Source organism: Alosa sapidissima, chromosome 19 (assembly GCF_018492685.1).
Source record: "Alosa sapidissima isolate fAloSap1 chromosome 19, fAloSap1.pri, whole genome shotgun sequence".
Lineage (NCBI taxonomy): Eukaryota > Metazoa > Chordata > Actinopteri > Clupeiformes > Clupeidae > Alosa > Alosa sapidissima.
The window spans coordinates 8,711,843-8,729,821 of record NC_055975.1 but is presented as its reverse complement, the minus strand read 5'-3'; the positions used below and the strand labels follow the sequence as shown (position 1 = coordinate 8,729,821).

Sequence of the window (17,979 nt, the reverse complement as noted above, 5' to 3'; positions counted from 1 at the left end):
GATTCTCACAGCACTTTTCCCCTTGTCTAGGTGAGAATGTGTCCTGTGTAGGAGATAAGTGATGGCATCATCAATGCCCACTTTCTCCTGGTACGCAAACTGTAGCGGGTCGAGTGAATCTGTATCTCAAATAGATAGATCAATATAGAATGAAATATGAGTACTTTAGACCATTATTTGCCAAGGTATGCTCATGCATTTTGTAAAATGTCCTATGGAAACTCCCCATAGGACTTTTGGTTACCCAAAATGCATATTGACAATAAATGGCTTACTGTGTGGTTACCTCTTGGTGTAGAAGCATAATCCTGGTCTTAAATGAAAGGTAACACTCTGTAGTTTCTTGTGGACTATTTGGAATGTAATGTCAGGAGTTCTGATATAGAATGACTACACAAAATATGGAATAATTACACAAAAGTTCTGATATAGAATGACTACACAAAATATGGAATAATTACACAAAAATTTTCTTTGTTGGTTCAATGGATGTGTATAAAATGGGACTATACAGCTGCACAACTAATATTGGATAAAACAACATGAATATTCAATTTGTAGGGATTCCTGTGAATATTTCAAGACCCAATATTATGCTGCATCTGCTTATTGCTAAGGGATATACACTGCAGCTACAGTAGATAGTAGGGAAGCACCAAAGGCGGAGGAGGGGGAGGAGGGGATGTAAAGCACTATACAGATTGTACATGAAAAATGTTGTCATATATGGATCCCAAGAGTCCAAGCTTTCAAATGGTGTATAATATTACTATGCCACAAAGCAATATGGTGCATAACATTGATTTATAATGTTGGGGGGAGGTGGGGGGCACTGTAACTGTCGCGAGTTCGGGACACCCTACAGTAAGTGTGCTGGATTAAAAGACCAAAGTCATGTAACAAGAATAACATGTACTGTATACACAAACATACATTTATTCATTTAGCACCTGCTTCTATCCAAAGTGACTTACATATGTCAACTATATTACAAGGGCCATTGCCCCTGGAGCAACGCATGGTTAACTTTCAGGCTACTGCATGGTAGCAGCTCCTTAACCACTGCGCTACCACCACAGGGAAACAATACATCTTCAGAGAACAATTCCTGATGCATCTCTAAAGCCATTTCAGAATGCTTGATATTAAAATCTACAGTTGGCAATGACAGATTATTCAGAACAAATAAACTACATGATAAATACTTCTATGTTCGGTACTTTATTAAGAGTTTATCTCCCAATATGGTCAAAGGCCTCAAACAGCAGTAAGGTCTCCTGCTCCTGTTTGCTTTCTGTCACGCTGGTAATCGGCTAGGTTCAGAGAGAAGCATGGGTAGTAGAGCAACTGGGACAAGTGAAACTAAATTGAGCACAGCGTTAGTTCTGGCAGGCCACGGAGTCAAGCCAAGCTGGCAGCTCAGCTGGTTGATCAGCTGGCCGATCAGCTGGTTGATCAGCTGAGAGTACCCTTAGCTCGTCATTGGCTGAGAGGCATTTAGGCCCTACTTTTAAGCTGCTCTAACATGGCCTGGGATTGCCGTTCCCTTTGCAAGCCACTCTGCTACCCACCTCCACCCCCAACTCCACCTGATTGGTTATTGTCTTATTCAGTGTTGTTGTCATTGATGCTTGCTCTGTTCTGTATTCCTTATGGGGGGATCTACTTTGCTGCTCTCCCTGCCTTAGGCTTTCTGTGTTGGCACACGGAAGGGTAGGGAGGTCCCAGAACAGAGCCATACCGCCAAAGGTAACTTATTACATAAACTATTTTGACTAAAGTGGTCCTGACTGAAATATATTTTGGCTCTTGAACCCATGCAATGTATTGAATTAGTTTATATTATAGCACGAGTGAAGTAAACGTAGCACAGCTGCACATCAGATTCAATTGTCTAATATGAAGCTGCTCAGGGAGTTTGGTTTAATCACTGCAGAGCTATACTTGCTGGCTGTCATTACATAAGCGTATTACTGATAGTGTCTCATCAGTGAAATGCCATTACCAGTGTCTGTTGGTGCGGTGGTGTCTTATTGTACTTTGACCAGCAGGTCTGCACTTTTACTTTTTATTCCTGAGTACATTTGATAGGTCAAATTTGAGTCAAGAAGGGAACTTGAAGTTCAATAAAACTCTGATGACTTCAGTGAGTTTCAGTTACTCAAGGACATCTACAAAATTAAAATATAAGATGAGTGTCTCTAAACTTCACAGTTTTTGCACTATAACCAATAAGAAGAATGAGGAATATTAACAAAACTATGGCATATGTACAAAAACATGTAAAATCAACTTGACTATTGTTGGAAAAAAAACATTAACTTGACTAAATCAACTATTGGCTGCATGTGCTCTAAAAAATAAAATAAAATAAAAACCACGGGCCTCCACACATCTGCATCATGGTGAAGTACATACTTCAATCAGATTTTCATCCTCATGGTGATTTTCATCACCTCAAACACTTTCTCCTCTTGCTAAAAATGGAAAGGGTGATAAGCCAGTGTTTGGCTGTAGCATTCTGTGAGGTTAGTGTTTCTGTTCCATAACTGGTCATATCATGCTCTCATATGATGAAGCCCAGAAATTACTGAGGGTAAGCACTTTCCCAATGTCTCCAGCTATCTCTCTGTCTCCGAACTGTGTGTGTGTGTGTGTGTAAGAGAGAGAGAGAGTGTGTGTATGTAAGAGAGAGAGAGAGTATGTGTGTGCGTGTGTGTGTAAGAGAGAGAGAGACAGAGTGTGTGTGTGTGTGTGTGTGCGTATGTGTGTGTAAGAGAGAGAGTGTGTACAGTATGTAAGAGAGAGAGAGAGTGTATATGTGTGTGTGTGTGTGTGTAAGAGAGAGAGAGAGTGTGTGTGTGTAAGAGAGAGAGTGTGTGCGCGTATGTGTGTGTAAGAGAGTGTGTGTGTGTGTATGTGTGTGTGTGTGAAATGACTGAGGGTAAGCACTTTCCTAATGTTTCCAGCTAACACTCGGTCTCTGAACTGAAAGCGGAGCTGCTGTAGATCTGTTACTGTAAACAGTATAAATATCAGGCAGTGGACACTCTGCTGTTTCACTCCAGATGTAAGGAGAAGTGTAGAGTGTGTACTAAATGCTTTGAGCAGGACAACGTTCCTGTTCTTAAACAGTTTACTCCTGTATTCAGCAGACACAGTTCAATAGTGCATCATCTGCCACAGGTGGTGTTGGAAGTACAAGTAAGATGCACCAATCACACTAATACAGTACCTTTACCCGTGCATTATTCTGAACAACGATCCAACATTGAACAAGGTTCCTCTGATTCACCTGTAGTTCCTGTGGTGCTCCAGCATGAAGCTGTTGATCATCGCAGCTGCCTCTCTGGCAGTGGTGAGCTGTGCCAGCCTCTCACTGGAGGACCTGGAGTTCCAAGCATGGAAACTCAAGTTTGGTGAGACAGCTGATGACGTTATGCTTTCAATTTATTGACATGCGCGTTTCTGTGTTGCATTACTCCTGATGTAAGCAACATTTGCATTGATTGCAAATTGTATTCTTTGTATTTGGATATATATTGAAAAACACACATTTATGTGTAGTCTGACAGTAATGATGTTTCTGCAAAATGTCTTTACAGAAAAATCCTACAACTCCTTTGAGGAGGAGGTCCAACGTAAACTTGTCTGGCTCTCCACCCGCCGCAGGGTCCTGGCCCACAACATCCTGGCTGACCAGGGCATCAAGACCTACCGCATGGGCATGAACCAGTTCTCCGACATGGTAGACAAAATTCACCCTGACCAAAGACAAATCATGATTGCACAGTTAATTATCGACAACCAATGTACAGCAAGATAGGACAATTAACTTACACTTGGGATCAATTTCCTCACCCACCAAACTGCTGAACCTTGTTAGTATGTTATTCATTTATCCATTCATTTTCCTCTTCAACAGAACAACCAAGAATACAATCAGGCTATCCTCTTGTCTCACTTCAATCGCTCCAATGCCAATGCCAATGCCATTGCTAATGCCCAAGCCTCATCCCAGAAGCTGGCATTTTCCCCCAGACAGCAAGGGAGCGATGCTGAGCTGCCCGCCTCAGTGGACTGGAGGCAGAAGGGCTGTGTGAATAGGGTGAAAGACCAGCACCAGTGTGGATCCTGTTGGGCTTTTGGTGCAGTAGGTTAACAGGGAGTGGAATCAGTGTGCGTGTGTGTGTGTGTGTGTGTGTGTGTACTGTACGTGTATGTGTGCGTGTGTATTTGTGTGTGTGTGTGTGTATTATTTGTGTGTGTGTGTGTGTCTATACAGTATATTGTTTGTGTGTTAGTGTGTGTGTGTGTGTTCTCCTCCAGTGCTCTGTCTCCTCTGTGCTTCTCCAGATTGCTGTGTTAGAGTCCCACACCTGTATTGAGCACGGCTACCTGCCCTCTCTGAGCGAGCAGCAGCTGCTGGACTGCTCCCGTGCCTATGGGAACCACGGATGCCACGGAGGTCGGGAGACCGCGGCCTACCAGTATGTCAGAGATAACGGCGGAATAGACACGGACGAGGCCTACCCATATAAGGCAAAGGTAACCTACTGTGACACTGCTGGATAAATTCAGAGGTGTTCACGGGTGTTAAAGTTTTCAATTTAGCGTAGCTACGGTTTAGTTTCACTGTCGCTGGCGTTGTGAGATATAGCATTTAGCGTGGGCAGGGGTCTGCCTGGGTTCTCCCAGTGTCCCTCTGGTCATCCAAAGTGACTTGAGTCCTGGTGGTAGCCCCTATGAGCTGAGTTGTGTTTGGTGTTGAGTCCTGGTGGTAGCCCCTATGAGCTGAGTTGTGTTTGGTGTTGAGTCCTGGTGGTAGCCCCTATGAGCGGAGTTGTGTTTGGTGTTGAGTCTCAGTTCCAGCAACCTCAGTTCCAGCAGCCCCTATGAGCTGCTATGTGTTGTGTTTAGTTCGTTTCCATCAGCGCTCTGTCTTACTGTACCCTCCCAGGATGCAATCTGCCGCTTCAAACCGTCTGGAGTTGGCGCCCTCTGCTATGGGCATGTGGAACTGCCGTTTGGAGATGAGGAGGCTCTAAAGGAGACGGTAGCGTTTGTGGGTCCTGTGGCTGTGGTTATCGACGCCGGACAGTCCTCCTTCCAGCACTATGTATCTGGTGAGTCCCAGCATTTACTCACAGTAATTATACTCATCTTCACTGACCCCAGATCAGCACGTAACTTGGGCATCTTAACTTCATACTCACAGCAATCTAGTGAGTTTCAGTACATACTCAGAGTAATCTGAGTTAAATGCCTATATGGGAATATAACACAGGTGGTTTATACCAAGACTAAGGCATGCTGCTAGTGCTTTTCAAAGCTCTTCTTACTAGGGGTACGACACACAACACTTGGGTGAAATACTAACTAGTATGCTCTGGAAATTATGATAATGAGGATTTGTTGTGAAGTTTTAGACCGGGGATGTATTTTTAGAACTTATAAACAAGGAATGAATGCTGGAGTGGTTGACGGGTTGATTGTAGTATTGTCTTTGATTGATTAATTGATTGATTGATTGATTGATTGATTGATTGATTGATTAACTGCTTAACTGATTTGTTGGTTGGTTGGGTTAATTGTTGTTAGGTGTCCACTATGACCCTCACTGCAGCAAGACGATATCAAACCACGTTGTGCTAGTTGTGGGTTATGGAACTGAGGACGGCCAAGACTACTGGCTGGTGAAGAACAGGTAAGTTGCAGCCAGATATGCCATTGGAACTCACCTATAGGTAAAACTGTAGGCTTTTCAACTTTTTAAAAACTTATTTTTAACTAGTGTAATGTTCATATTCTCTATGTCGCTTTGGACAAAAGCATCGGCAAAATACCATAACCATATCTGCAACTAGATAAGCCATTAACTGACCTCACCTATGTAATAGATTTACACGATCAACTATTTGGATGTGGTGATAAATATGCAACGATTTCCCTTTATGTGTGAAGTTGGGGTGTCCATTGGGGAGATCAAGGCTACATCAAGTTGTCCAGGAACCAGAACAACCAGTGTGGCGTCGCCTCGTTTGGAACTTACCCGCAAGTCTGAAGACGTACCGATGGATAAGAGAGGATGAGGCTTTCATCAAACATTGCTTACATCCTGCTCTGTTTCAGGCTGTCATCAGCTTCATGTGATTTCTGAAGGGGGCAACAACACAAGGCCAAGAATGGTGGTTTTGTTTTCAAGAAAAGGCAAGAAAAATGGAAAGTGAAATAACATACGGCTTGATATTTTCTTTCATCATGTGTTTAAACTGTTTTAAATAATTAAGGAGATGAATTAGCAGAAATAGAATAATTACCTGTGTATGTTTTCTTACCTTAGAATAAACCTTTTAAATCTAGACGAGAGCAGGCAGTCTATAGAGGTTGCCTTGTTACTATAGCCCAGAATGGACAAACCAGAACACTAGCTATAGAGAAGGCCTTTAGCACTTGACAGCCAGCATATTTCATACCAGCTGTGGTGGTAGTGTAGGGGTAGTGGTTGGCCCTTTCTCCTTTGTCCTATTTCCTCGTTTTTAACCTTCTCTAGTTGCAGTTAGACAAGTGAGACATCCTCGATGACGTCAAGCAAAAAGATGTTTGGGATCCACCCCTGGCTTCCACCTTTGTGCCCCTTGAGCAAGGCACTTAACCCCGAGTTGCTCTAGGGACAATGGCCCTTGTACATTAATATAATTGACATATGTAAGTCGCTTTGGATAAAATCGTCTGCCAAATGAATAAATGTAATGTGGTGATATCTGTACATATCAGCCTTATAGAATGTTCATCTAATCAGGGTGACATGATATGTGTTTGAGTTTTGGTCTTTTTGCTTTCTTCAGGTTTTAATAATATAGCCCTGATCAAATAAAGCCATACAATGATATAACCGTTCATTAATTAAGAGATGACACCCTCAAGTAGAAAGAAAAATACAGAGCATGATTACTGTCATACATGGAGGGAAAAGTTTAGAACTCTGCAGTCTGTGAAATGAGAAATTGTCATGACTTCAGAACATGTACATGTGTGTTGTATTTCAACATTGTTTTGAAGAGTTTGGGGCTAGGTCTACAGAACATGATAATTTACTAGTTAAAATATAAGGCATAAGAGGATTAATTGTTTGCGGTACATGTATATTCTATTAGTGCACATGGCATAACATAAAGACCTGATTTTAGCCCAGATCCTGTCATATCTGATGGCTCCAATTTTGACCATGTATTAGAAAATGTGTTTTTGGGGTCAACCTCAATGCTCAGACAGAGTCCTCGTAGCTAACCAATTCATTTAGTTCTGTCCTCAGCTTATCTCAATACCATCCTTGTGGTGATGGAATACATATTAAACTACTTTTGTGAAAGAACATCGTTGTCAGCACACTGAGCACAGATAAAACATCAAAATGAATATAGAAATGATACCACTGTCAAAAAAGTGCCAAATTGTTGCATAGAGTTACTTTAATGCAAATATGACCATGACAGGATTACAGTTTGGGAGATTTTAGTTTGGTGGTCACAACAGCTGCTTTACCATGTTCCTCATATTCTTAAAAAGCGCACCTGTTCTTCACCAGCCTGGCCATTTTCAGTTCCGTAGCCTACCACGAGCACGACATGATTAGTCTTAGAACTGTTGCACTCAGGCTCATAGTAGACCTAAAATCAACCAAGCTATCCATCAATCAATCAATCAAATATATAGTTGTTAAAGTCAGACATGTGTAATATTAGAAAACATGTTTTTGCAGTAAACCTCAATGCTCAGACAGAGTCCTCGTAGCTAACCAATTGATTTTGTTCTGTCCTCAGCTTATCTCAATACCATCCTTGTGGTGATGAAATACATATTACGTAAACCACTTTTGTGAAAGAGCAGCTTTGGCAGCACAGATAGAACATCAAATACGTCTAACAAGTCTCTCCATCTGCATGTTCCATTTCTTTAAATATGTTTGACCATTCACTGTTTGCTGTTTTTCAAAGGGCTCAAAATGCCTAACGTGAAAAGCCAGCCTGAACCTAGCCCCGTCCACAAAATTTGAGGTCAGGAAGTTCGGTCTGGATAGGACTTGTTCCATTGACAAGCCTCAATAGACCTCTGAAGCTTAAAAGCTGCCATCTATGCCCATATAAAGAGATCCGGTATCTTGAGATTTTTCCTATGAGAAAATAACATGAGGATTTTGAATTATTTCACCTGTTAAACTCTTGCGGGGACGAAGAAATTGGAAATCCAGACGTTTTGCTCTACACACTTTACTTTTGTACAGTACTCTGGTACATTAAGACGGCACATTTTCATTTTGCTACCCCAGAGCAATGCAAGTTGCCATATGTAGTTCGCTTCAATTAACACCCGGGTCTCCTTATATGGGCAAAGATTGCAGCTTTGGCTCCTTTTTATAGGCGAACTTCAGAGGTCTATGAAAACTTGAGAATTGTGCAGACCAATCGAATCGTCCAGGCAGGCTTTATCCAGTTGTTAAGTCCAACGTCACGGGTCCACCAGCGTTTTTTTGTCAAAATATTGCTGGCACAATAACTTTAAAAAATGAACAGAAAACAGTGATTAAGGCATTTGTCGAGAAGAAGAATGTTTTGACTGTTTTCTGCAGGATTCACACCTTCACGGTAAGCTATTTTGTTGCTCTACTTGCTTAGGTTTATCCAATGGTGTGCAGAGGCATTTCCCCTCCTGTATCGGTTCAAACATGCACCATAATCATGTCCCAAAGCTTCGGTTCCAGACTCAAATTCTGAATAGATTTTTGAGTATGACTACGTTAGGCTACAAATTAACCTCTCTGTGTTGTCTTTTGAGTCTACCCCCTAGCCTCCTTTTGGTTTACACAATGGCTGCTGCCTTGATAAGGTGAATTGATGTGGGAGCACAACACTGACCTGAGAACTCTATAAATGAAAGAAAGTAAGAAAGTACAAGCTAGCGTGTCCGCCAAAGTGTTGCAGATCTAGCTCAACTTTGCGGTTTGAGGCTGGCTATGTGGTGGTTTTAAATAAAGAAAATGTACTTAGTAGAGCATTATGTTACTTGCTCCATGGTGTGGTGGGTTGGTAAATGGGACATTCAAATGTAAATGTATAATAGCATTACAGAAACTACACTCTGCACACTATAAGAGCAATGTCACCTTTTTTATTATTTATTAATTATTTATTCATTTATGAATCTTTTCTTTTTCCTGTTACAAGGTTTGTGTTGAATTATTATGGCCTCTCAAATGTGAGTGCATTCTCTATGGAGCATTCACTCAGGCTCATGCCAGAACTGAAAGTGTGGCTGGGGTGAATTTACTCTCGTTTGCAGTATAAATAACAGACAGACCCTCAGCTGTATTTAGACGTGAGAATGGGGAAGTCACAGGAGGTCTTTTTAGCCCTGAACGACCTTTTAATGAAAATGTAATTAAATCTTTTCCCATATTATTATCCCATGAATCCAAAATAACACACAATAAGGTAAACTACAACCAGACACAACAAGGTAAACTACAACCAGTGGTGAGCTGTGCCAGCCACTCTCTGGAGGACCTGGAGTTCCACACATGGATACTCAAGTTTGGTGAGGGCCTAGTCATTCTGTTATGTAAGGGATAATGTATAGAACGCCGGTCAAATAAGGAAAATAAGTAAAATTTTCCTATACTGAACGGCAAACTATACATTATTACTTACCGGTACCTTTATTTCTAACCCAGATTATTTAATAAGCCATTTATTTCCCACCACAGAATTGCATGCATCAACAGTGGCCTACGGTCATGTGTGTGTGTGCAACTTTCAGATTTCCTTCTTTATTAGTCATGCTGATCATTGACCAGATAATGGCTCACGAGTTGTTTCATACAAACTATCATTGTATGAGATTGTGACCATAACCCTTCACAAGCTGTACAAACACTGAATGCTGAAAGTGACACCAGTGCACCACCACTGAATTGTCTACTTACAAGACAAAGATAATCATTAACTAAAAACAAAACAATCCATAAGGACCATACATTCACCCTCCGATTAATAAATAAATTAATAAAAAAATAAAAAAACTGTACACAGATTGTGGTAGCTTCTTATTCTGCAACAGATTTGTGCTTCTAGACTGCAGATGTAGCCTAATTTCACCACACCCTTTCACTTCGTGAGAAATGAAGTTCTCTGCAATGAACTTCAGCAACCTTGTACCTCGGCAGATTCTGACACATGCACAACACAAGCACACAGCACGAACACATTCAAGTAGCCTATCGACAATTAAGATACTCTATCAAGTAAATTAGTCCATTAAATACTGTAAGCTATTTCATTTTGCAGTTGCAGGTAACAAAGAAAGTGGCAGCCGTGGCCTACTGGTTAGCGCTTCGGACTTGTAACCGGAGGGTTGCCGGTTCGAACCCTGACGAGTAGGCACGGCTGAAGTGCCCTTGAGCAAGGCACCTAACCTCTCACTGCTCCCTGAGCACCGCTGTTGTTGTAGGCAGCTCATTGCGCCGGGATTAGTGTGTGCTTCTGTTCACTGTGTGCTGAGTATGTTTCACTAATTCACAGATTGGGATAAATACAGAGACCAAACTTCTTTCACGGGATCAAAAGAGTATATATACTTATAGAAACGCTAACATTATCAATTTATGAAAGAGAGATTGGACGTTTGCTTTTATTAGCCTACATCAGCTAGATCTCAAACAAACTGAGAACTGAAGCAGGAACTTGCAGTCATGTGCATAAGGCTGATTCAGGAGGAGCTAGAGGTTAAAAAAGTGGGACAGATCCTTCTTGTCAGGGTATAAGAGTGTATGTTTTAACAGTCGTCTGTCAAACTGCCTCTCTATTGGAGGTCATCTACTGGAGGTGTCAGGAAACTCTCAAGCAGGTGAAAATACTTCAAACTCTTTCTGCCATCTTTATTGCGCTCACCCTCAGCAGACACACACACAGACACACGCACACAAACACACATGTACACACACACGCATGCACACATACACACCAGCTCTACTTAGCAATGTAAATGGGCTCATAATTGACCAATGACCATGTTTTGCTGTTTTTGTATGTCAGCATGAAGCTGTTGCTAATCGCAGCTGCCTCTCTGGCAGTGGTGAGCTGTGCCAGCCTCTCTCTGGAGGACCTGGAGTTTCACACATGGAAACTCAAGTTTGGTGAGGGGGTGTGTTTTTTCACTACATAATGTATATCAACACAAAATGCCATTCATTGTAAGATTACAACATTCTGTATACTGTAACACCGGGAAGTATGTAGATGCTTATATAAAATGTGTATAAAATGGTTGTATAGTAATAGTTATCTGTAGTATCTAATTGTGTAACCAGGTAGGGTCTACAGGACGCCTGAGGAGGAGGCCCAGCACAAAGACATCTGGCTCTCCACCCGCCGTAGGGTTCTGACCCACAACATCCTGGCTGACCAGGGCATCAAGACCTACCGCATGGACATGAACCACTTCTCCGACATGGTAGGACAGATGATCTATGTCTACAAAAAATAACATAGCTAAATAACAGGATTACTCCCAAAGCGACCATGTAGAAGCCTACCATATATCTTACCTCTACTTCTCTACCTCTACAATCTACTTCCTTATTCTATCCCAGGGTTTTAGAAATCAGGATGCATCCATTTTCACTTTCAAACCGATTTAATATGTTAGCATATTACTTCTGTAATCACGCTGTTCTTTAATTACTCAATATAATTACTCACTCTTTTTTGTTGCTGTTCTTCTTCTAACAGCATTTGGAGGAATACCGTGTTCTCCTGGGAGACTTGGTTCCTCCAAATGTCACTGTATCTCCATCTGGGCAAGGCAAGATGGCCTTCAGACACAAACAGGGTGCTGAGCTGCCTGCAGCTGTAGACTGGAGGAAAACTGGCTGTGTGACGGATGTCAAAGATCAAGGCTCCTGTGGATCGTGCTGGGCCTTCAGTGCAGTGAGTTATGCTGATATGTGAGATCACATGGTGTGTGTTTGTGTGTTTGTGAGTGTGTGTGTGTGTGTGTGTGTGTGTGTGTGTGTGTGTGTGTGTGTGTGTGTGTGTGTGTGTGTGTGTGTGTGTGCATCTGTGTTTGTGTGTCTTTGTTTGTGTGTGTGTGTTCAAGTTTTCTCTTCTCTTATTAAGACAGGTGCACTGGAGTTCTACACCTGCATATATAAGGGATATCTCCCCTCTCTGAGTGAACAGCAGCTGGTGGACTGCTCTTGGTCATATGGGAACGAGGGCTGCAATGGAGGCTATAAGCACAAGGCTTTCCAGTATATCAGCGACAACGGTGGGATAGACACTGAAGCATCTTATCCTTATGAGGGACAGGTACAGAACATTTAAAAAATCACTGCTTAGACATCTGAATATAAATAACATAATTTCCATGAATGTATGAATCATGAAACATGAATTCCATTATAAGAAAATTCAGTTAATTAGAAAACAGGTTGAATACACATTATAATGAGAGTGGTTTATGAATATACATCACTTTCACAGAAAGATTGACAGACCTGTGAAGTCAAGCAAGACAGTAGGGCTGGATGAGTAAAAAAACAATAAACAGTTAACAAAGCAATTAGCAATAGACAATTTGTAACACTTAACCTGATTTAATAAGATAATGGAATCAGGAGCACAGTGATATATCTATATATTTGTCAGATATTTGGTTATGATATGGACTTTTTGTTATTTGTTATTATAAAACATCTTTTGAATATTGATTTTAAAGCCAGTATTTATTTTGTTAACTAACAGATGGTTAGAAACTGTTTCCAAATTTCACAATTAAAATCACACTGTTCTGACATTTGACAGGATTCATCCTGCCGTTTCAAAAAGTCAGGTATTGGTGCCTACTGCAGTGGATATATGAGGTTGCCGTATGGAGATGAAGGAACTTTACAGACGTATATGGCAAACGAGGGACCTGTGTCTGTTTCTATTGATGCTGGACACAAATCTTTCCGTCAGTATTCATCTGGTAGGTTATGTCTAGTGCCCACTCCTCTCTGGGCTATTAGGCTATATCAAACAAAACTAGAAAAGCATTTCCTGAATGAAATACAGTGCGTGGAAATGCAAAAAATATGATGTAAAATATCATACAGAGTAAAAACAAATGCAGATATAGTTGCAATAGTGTTGCTAGGGTACATATGTTGGTTGTTATGCCAAATGTTATTACATATGCTGGTTACTTATGTAATCCTGTTGGTTGCTATGGTGGTTGCTAGTTTGAAGTTGTGGTGGTTGCTAGGCTGTTGCTAGGGTATTTGACATGGTTGTTAGGCTGTTGCTAGGTTACTTGAGGTGGTTGCTAGGCTGTTGCTAGGTTAGTTGTGGGGGCTGCTATGTTGGTTGCTAGGTTAAAGTCATTAGTTGATATGTTGGTTGCTAGGTTGTAACTGTGGAAGTGGTTGCTAGGCTGTTGCTAGGGTATTTTAAATGGTTGCTAGGCTGTTGCTAGGTTAGTTATGGTGGTTGCTATGCTGGTTGCTAGGTTAAACTCATTTGTTGCTATGTTGGTTGCTAGGCTGTTGTTAGGGTATTTGACATGGTTGCTAGGCTGTTGCTAGGGTACATGAGGTGGTTGCTAGGCTGTTGCTAGGTTAGTTGTGGTGGTTGCTATGCTGGTTGCTAGGTTAAACTCATTGGTTGCTAGGTTGTAACTGTGGAAGTGCTCGCTAGGCTGTTGCTAGGGTACTTGAGGTGGTTGCTATATTGGTTGCTAGGTAGATGAGGTTTAATAGTTGGAATGACTGAACAGTTAAATAGGTGGTTAGTTTAAATGGTTAAATTATTTGAGAGGTATATGAGGTTTAATATAGTTAGAATGACTGAACAGTTAAATAGGTGGATACCTTAAATGGTTAAATTATTTGCTAGGTAGATGAGGTTTAATATAGAATGACTGAACAGTTAAATAGGTGGATAGTTTAAATGGTTAAAATATTTGCTAGGTAGTCTGTATGCTTAAAGCCTGAGAAACTGAGTTGATGCAGGTGGCCTGGCCACCTGGCAGAAGATTCTAATTGCTGTGATGTCATAGAGGCCAATGTTAAGTCTATGGGGTAATTTTGATTAGTTACAGTGCATGAAAATGCACTGTTCTGTTATCCGAAGTCTTCTTCTTCTTCTTCTTCTTCTTCTTCTTCTTCTTCTTCTTCCCACCAAATTTCTGCGTCTAATTCAGCTTTAACCGTTTAACGTAGAAACTTCGTTCAAACTTTGTAACGTAGGTCTTGAAAAGGACACGTGGGGAATGTATTTTTCACTTTTTTAAACTTTATACTTTTTGAGATATTAATAAAAAACAAGCTTATTTTTCCCCATAGACTTTGTATTAGCACTATGACATCACAATGGACTAATTAACTTGATTTGCACCTGTATCAACTTCCAGCTGCTCACTACTAGGACCCATCAAAGGGCCAGTTAAACTGATTGCACCTGTATCAACTGCTTTCTGCTTAACTAGGCCAACTCTCTCTGTGTCTCTCCATTCTACAAGTATATAAGGCACATTCCATCCAACTTTCTATCCATTCATCTTCTTCGAACCATTCACTCATCCACCCATTAAACTATCCACCAACATCCATTAAACAATCTGCCTATCAACATCCATTCAACTTTCTGTCTATCAACATCCATTACACTATCTAAATTCAACTTTTAAACTATATACTCTGTCTCAGGCTTTAAGCATACAATCTGGCTCTCTTAAGACTACAGATTCTGTTCCTATTTCCTCTGCCCACAACTGTTTCAAAATAAATGTCCTCACTACAATAATTCACTATTAAATAATTTAACTATTTAAACTACTCAACTATTTAACTGTTTAGACATTTCAACTGTCAGTTGTTATCAACTATGACTCCTGCCAACTGTTTCCAAATAAAAGTTTGTTTTGCATTTTATGTTAATATACAGTATGTTTATATTTTCATGCACTGGTAATTTCCTCGAAATTACATTTTCTAGTTAATAGTTTAAAAAGTATAAAAGTTACAAAGATGAAACATACATAGCACTCATGTCCTAAGTAAGACCTACGTAACATATTTTGAATGAAGTTTCTACGTTAAACGGTTGAAGCTGCATTATTTGCGTTAGAAGAAGAAGAATAAGAAGAAGCAGCCTAGGAAGAACAGTACAGTGCATTTTCATGCACTGTAATAAAACAATAGATAGGCATTGGGTGTGCACTGCAGCCATTATTCAGTTAACTGACTGATTTATTGATTAACTGATGGCTTGATTAATTGATGTCAGGTGTCTATTATGAGCCTGCGTGCAGCAGTTCTAAGACTAATCATGCCATGTTGGCTGTCGGTTACGGAACTGAAGATGGCCAGGACTACTGGCTGGTGAAAAACAGGTGTGCTTCCCCTGTACCTCAGTAGGCTACTCCTATTCTTTTATACATCTACTCATTCTGCAGTTCTCTACCTCTGTGTTTCATGTTGGTTAAATGATACATGTTCCACTACCTCTACTACTAAGGTTGCTGTAAAAAAGGAATGAAGTGAAATGCAGTTACATACTGTAGTTAACACATTTTGATACCATATGACTGATTTAGTAAGTGTAAAGTTTATGGTGGTAAAGTGTTTTATGCTGTATGTGAAGCTGGTGATTTAGTAAGTATAAAGTTTATGGTGGTAAAGTGTTTTATGCTGTATGTAAAGCTGGGGTGTCCGCTGGGGAGAACAAGGCTACATCAAGATGGCCCGGAACCAGAACAATCAGTGTGCCATTGCTTGTTATCCATATTATCCTCTGGTCTGATGGTGAGTTTGTGAAGAGAAAGACAACACCCCCAATACAGATTGCAATTCTATGATTGGGTTTCTTGCAAATACAGTATGATGTGTTTTAGAGAATGTCTAAAGAGTTGTTTCCTGTTTCAAGATTGATTGATATGTGACCTAATGACCTGTTTAAAGGAGAACTGGATAATTACTTGATACACAGTATCACTTTTCACTTCTGTTTTTATTCATATGCTGTCATGTACAGTAGTCATATTTCTTTCTCTTATTATTCATGGGTGAACGCAAGCACAGGAATTCCACTTGACATATATCCTACAGTACTTTAGTTGTAGAGATGATAACTGAAGTTCTATGTACTGTATAAATGACAGCAGATGGGAGTTTGCAACCTATGCAGTATTCATGAGTCCCACTCTTGTTTTTTCCTCTCTAGAGATCAGGACAGCCATGTGAGAACTGCTCCGATCCAAATTGCTTTGCATTCTTGCCACAGTATTGATGTTTGTGCCTCTTTTATAAATGAATCAAAATGTCTTAATGTCTTGTCTTTGAAATAAAAATAACTGATGTGAAGCCTGAATGAAAAGAGTATTTTCTATCCTCTGAATTTTGATTATTGGTTTTCAGTGCTTTAACTGAATGTGTCATATGTTTAATTATGAATATTGCACTTTAAAAAAGGATAACACACACACAATCTTACTCATTCTAGTCATTGTTTTGCTTTGACTAAATTAAGTTATGATAACTTGTAACTCACTGTTACTTAATTCAATAAAAGCAACAAGATCACTTGACTGGATGACTTAAAAGACCACATAAACTGAGAATAACATATATGCACAAACATATACATCACCATGTGCTCTCACATATCAGTATAACTCACTGCACTGAAGCATGATCCACAGGAGCCTTGATCTTTGACATCCGTCACACAGCCAGTTTTGAAACAATGCATCTTCAGAGGACAATCCCTAATGCATCTCTAAAACCATTTCAGAATGAATGACATGGAAAAACTACAGACATAATTGGCAATGCATAGAATATTACTTAGAACAAATAACATGATAAATACTTCCATGTTCGATACTAAGTTTATCGAGTTTATCTCCCAATATGGTCAAAGTCTCAAACAGCAGTAGGGCCTCCTGCTCCTGTTTGCTTTCTGTCACGTTGGTAATCGGCAAGGTTCAGAGAGAAGCATGGGTAGTAGAGCAACTGGGACAAGTGAAACTAAATATATTTTGGCTCTCGAAACCATTCCATCCAGACTGTCTGAACACAAATGTATTGAACTAGATGTACCGCAGAGCGGTACAAAATATGACCGCTGCCCAGTCCAGCACATTTTTTCCACAAAAAGAAATCACGCTGAAATGCCTATATGATTCTAACTGTCTCACTAAATTGCATTATCCACACTCAATTCTCACTGGTATCTGCTAGACAACAAGTACCAAAACATGATTAGTTCATAGATTTCACATGTAAAATTCATTTTATACAACCCCACCTCCATCTTGCCTGTTTATAATTCTGAGAAATTCTTGATTGTTTGTGTTATGTTTATGTTATGTGTGTGTGTGTGTGTGTGCGTGTGTGTGTGTGTGTGCGTGCGTGCTTGTGTTTGTGCCTGTGACATTACTGTGAATGTATGTGTGTGTGTGTGTGTATCTGTTTGTGCACATGTGTGCACATGAAATGGGTTAACATGACCCCTGGAGGCAAACATACGGAAAAAAATGGTCATCCTAGGCCCTACAGTTCTCAAGATATTCACAGAGAACTGTGTCTGCCCTACCCTCCTTTCGGGGGGTCCAGTCCAGCGGGGGGGCTACAGATCAAAACGAAAAATTACGGTTCCATGCTATCCATATGGGGTTACATGCCCACCAAGTTTCGTGTACCCCGGTCTTTCAGTGTCCTGGGACTCATTGACGGAAAATTGGGCTGCGCGGCAGTCATAATTAGTTTATACTATAGAACAAGTGAAGTAAAAGTAGCTCAGCCGCACACCAGATTCAATTGTCTAATGTGAAGCTGCTCAGGTAGTTTGGTTTAATCACTGCAAAGCTACAGTATACTTGCTGGCTGCCATTACACAAACGCATTGCTGATAGTGTCTCATCAGTGAAATGCCATTACCA

The 17,979-nt window shown here is 40.5% G+C and overlaps 2 protein-coding genes across 3 annotated transcripts; both read left to right on the top strand.

Moving 5' to 3' along the window:
* The first annotated feature begins 3,027 nt into the window (after positions 1-3,027).
* Positions 3,028-6,892, top strand: LOC121692980 (procathepsin L-like). Its single transcript, XM_042072085.1, has 8 exons — positions 3,028-3,204; positions 3,302-3,419; positions 3,606-3,748; positions 3,926-4,153; positions 4,357-4,548; positions 4,961-5,126; positions 5,602-5,707; positions 5,965-6,892. Exons 2-8 carry the CDS (start codon positions 3,320-3,322, stop codon positions 6,062-6,064), a joined length of 1,035 nt encoding a protein of 344 aa, XP_041928019.1. The 5' UTR covers positions 3,028-3,204; positions 3,302-3,319; the 3' UTR covers positions 6,065-6,892.
* A 3,871-nt stretch (positions 6,893-10,763) lies between these two features.
* LOC121692981 (procathepsin L-like) lies at positions 10,764-16,399 on the top strand. Of its 2 annotated transcripts, none has more exons than XM_042072087.1 (9): positions 10,764-10,902; positions 11,091-11,191; positions 11,366-11,508; positions 11,787-11,984; positions 12,174-12,365; positions 12,861-13,026; positions 15,324-15,429; positions 15,740-15,841; positions 16,260-16,399. In XM_042072087.1, exons 2-8 carry the CDS (start codon positions 11,092-11,094, stop codon positions 15,837-15,839), a joined length of 1,005 nt encoding a protein of 334 aa, XP_041928021.1. In that variant the 5' UTR covers positions 10,764-10,902; position 11,091; the 3' UTR covers positions 15,840-15,841; positions 16,260-16,399. The 2 variants fall into 2 exon arrangements, with proteins under 2 accessions (XP_041928021.1, XP_041928020.1); XM_042072086.1 differs by having other exon boundaries at positions 15,324-15,450.
* Positions 16,400-17,979: the final 1,580 nt, after the last annotated feature.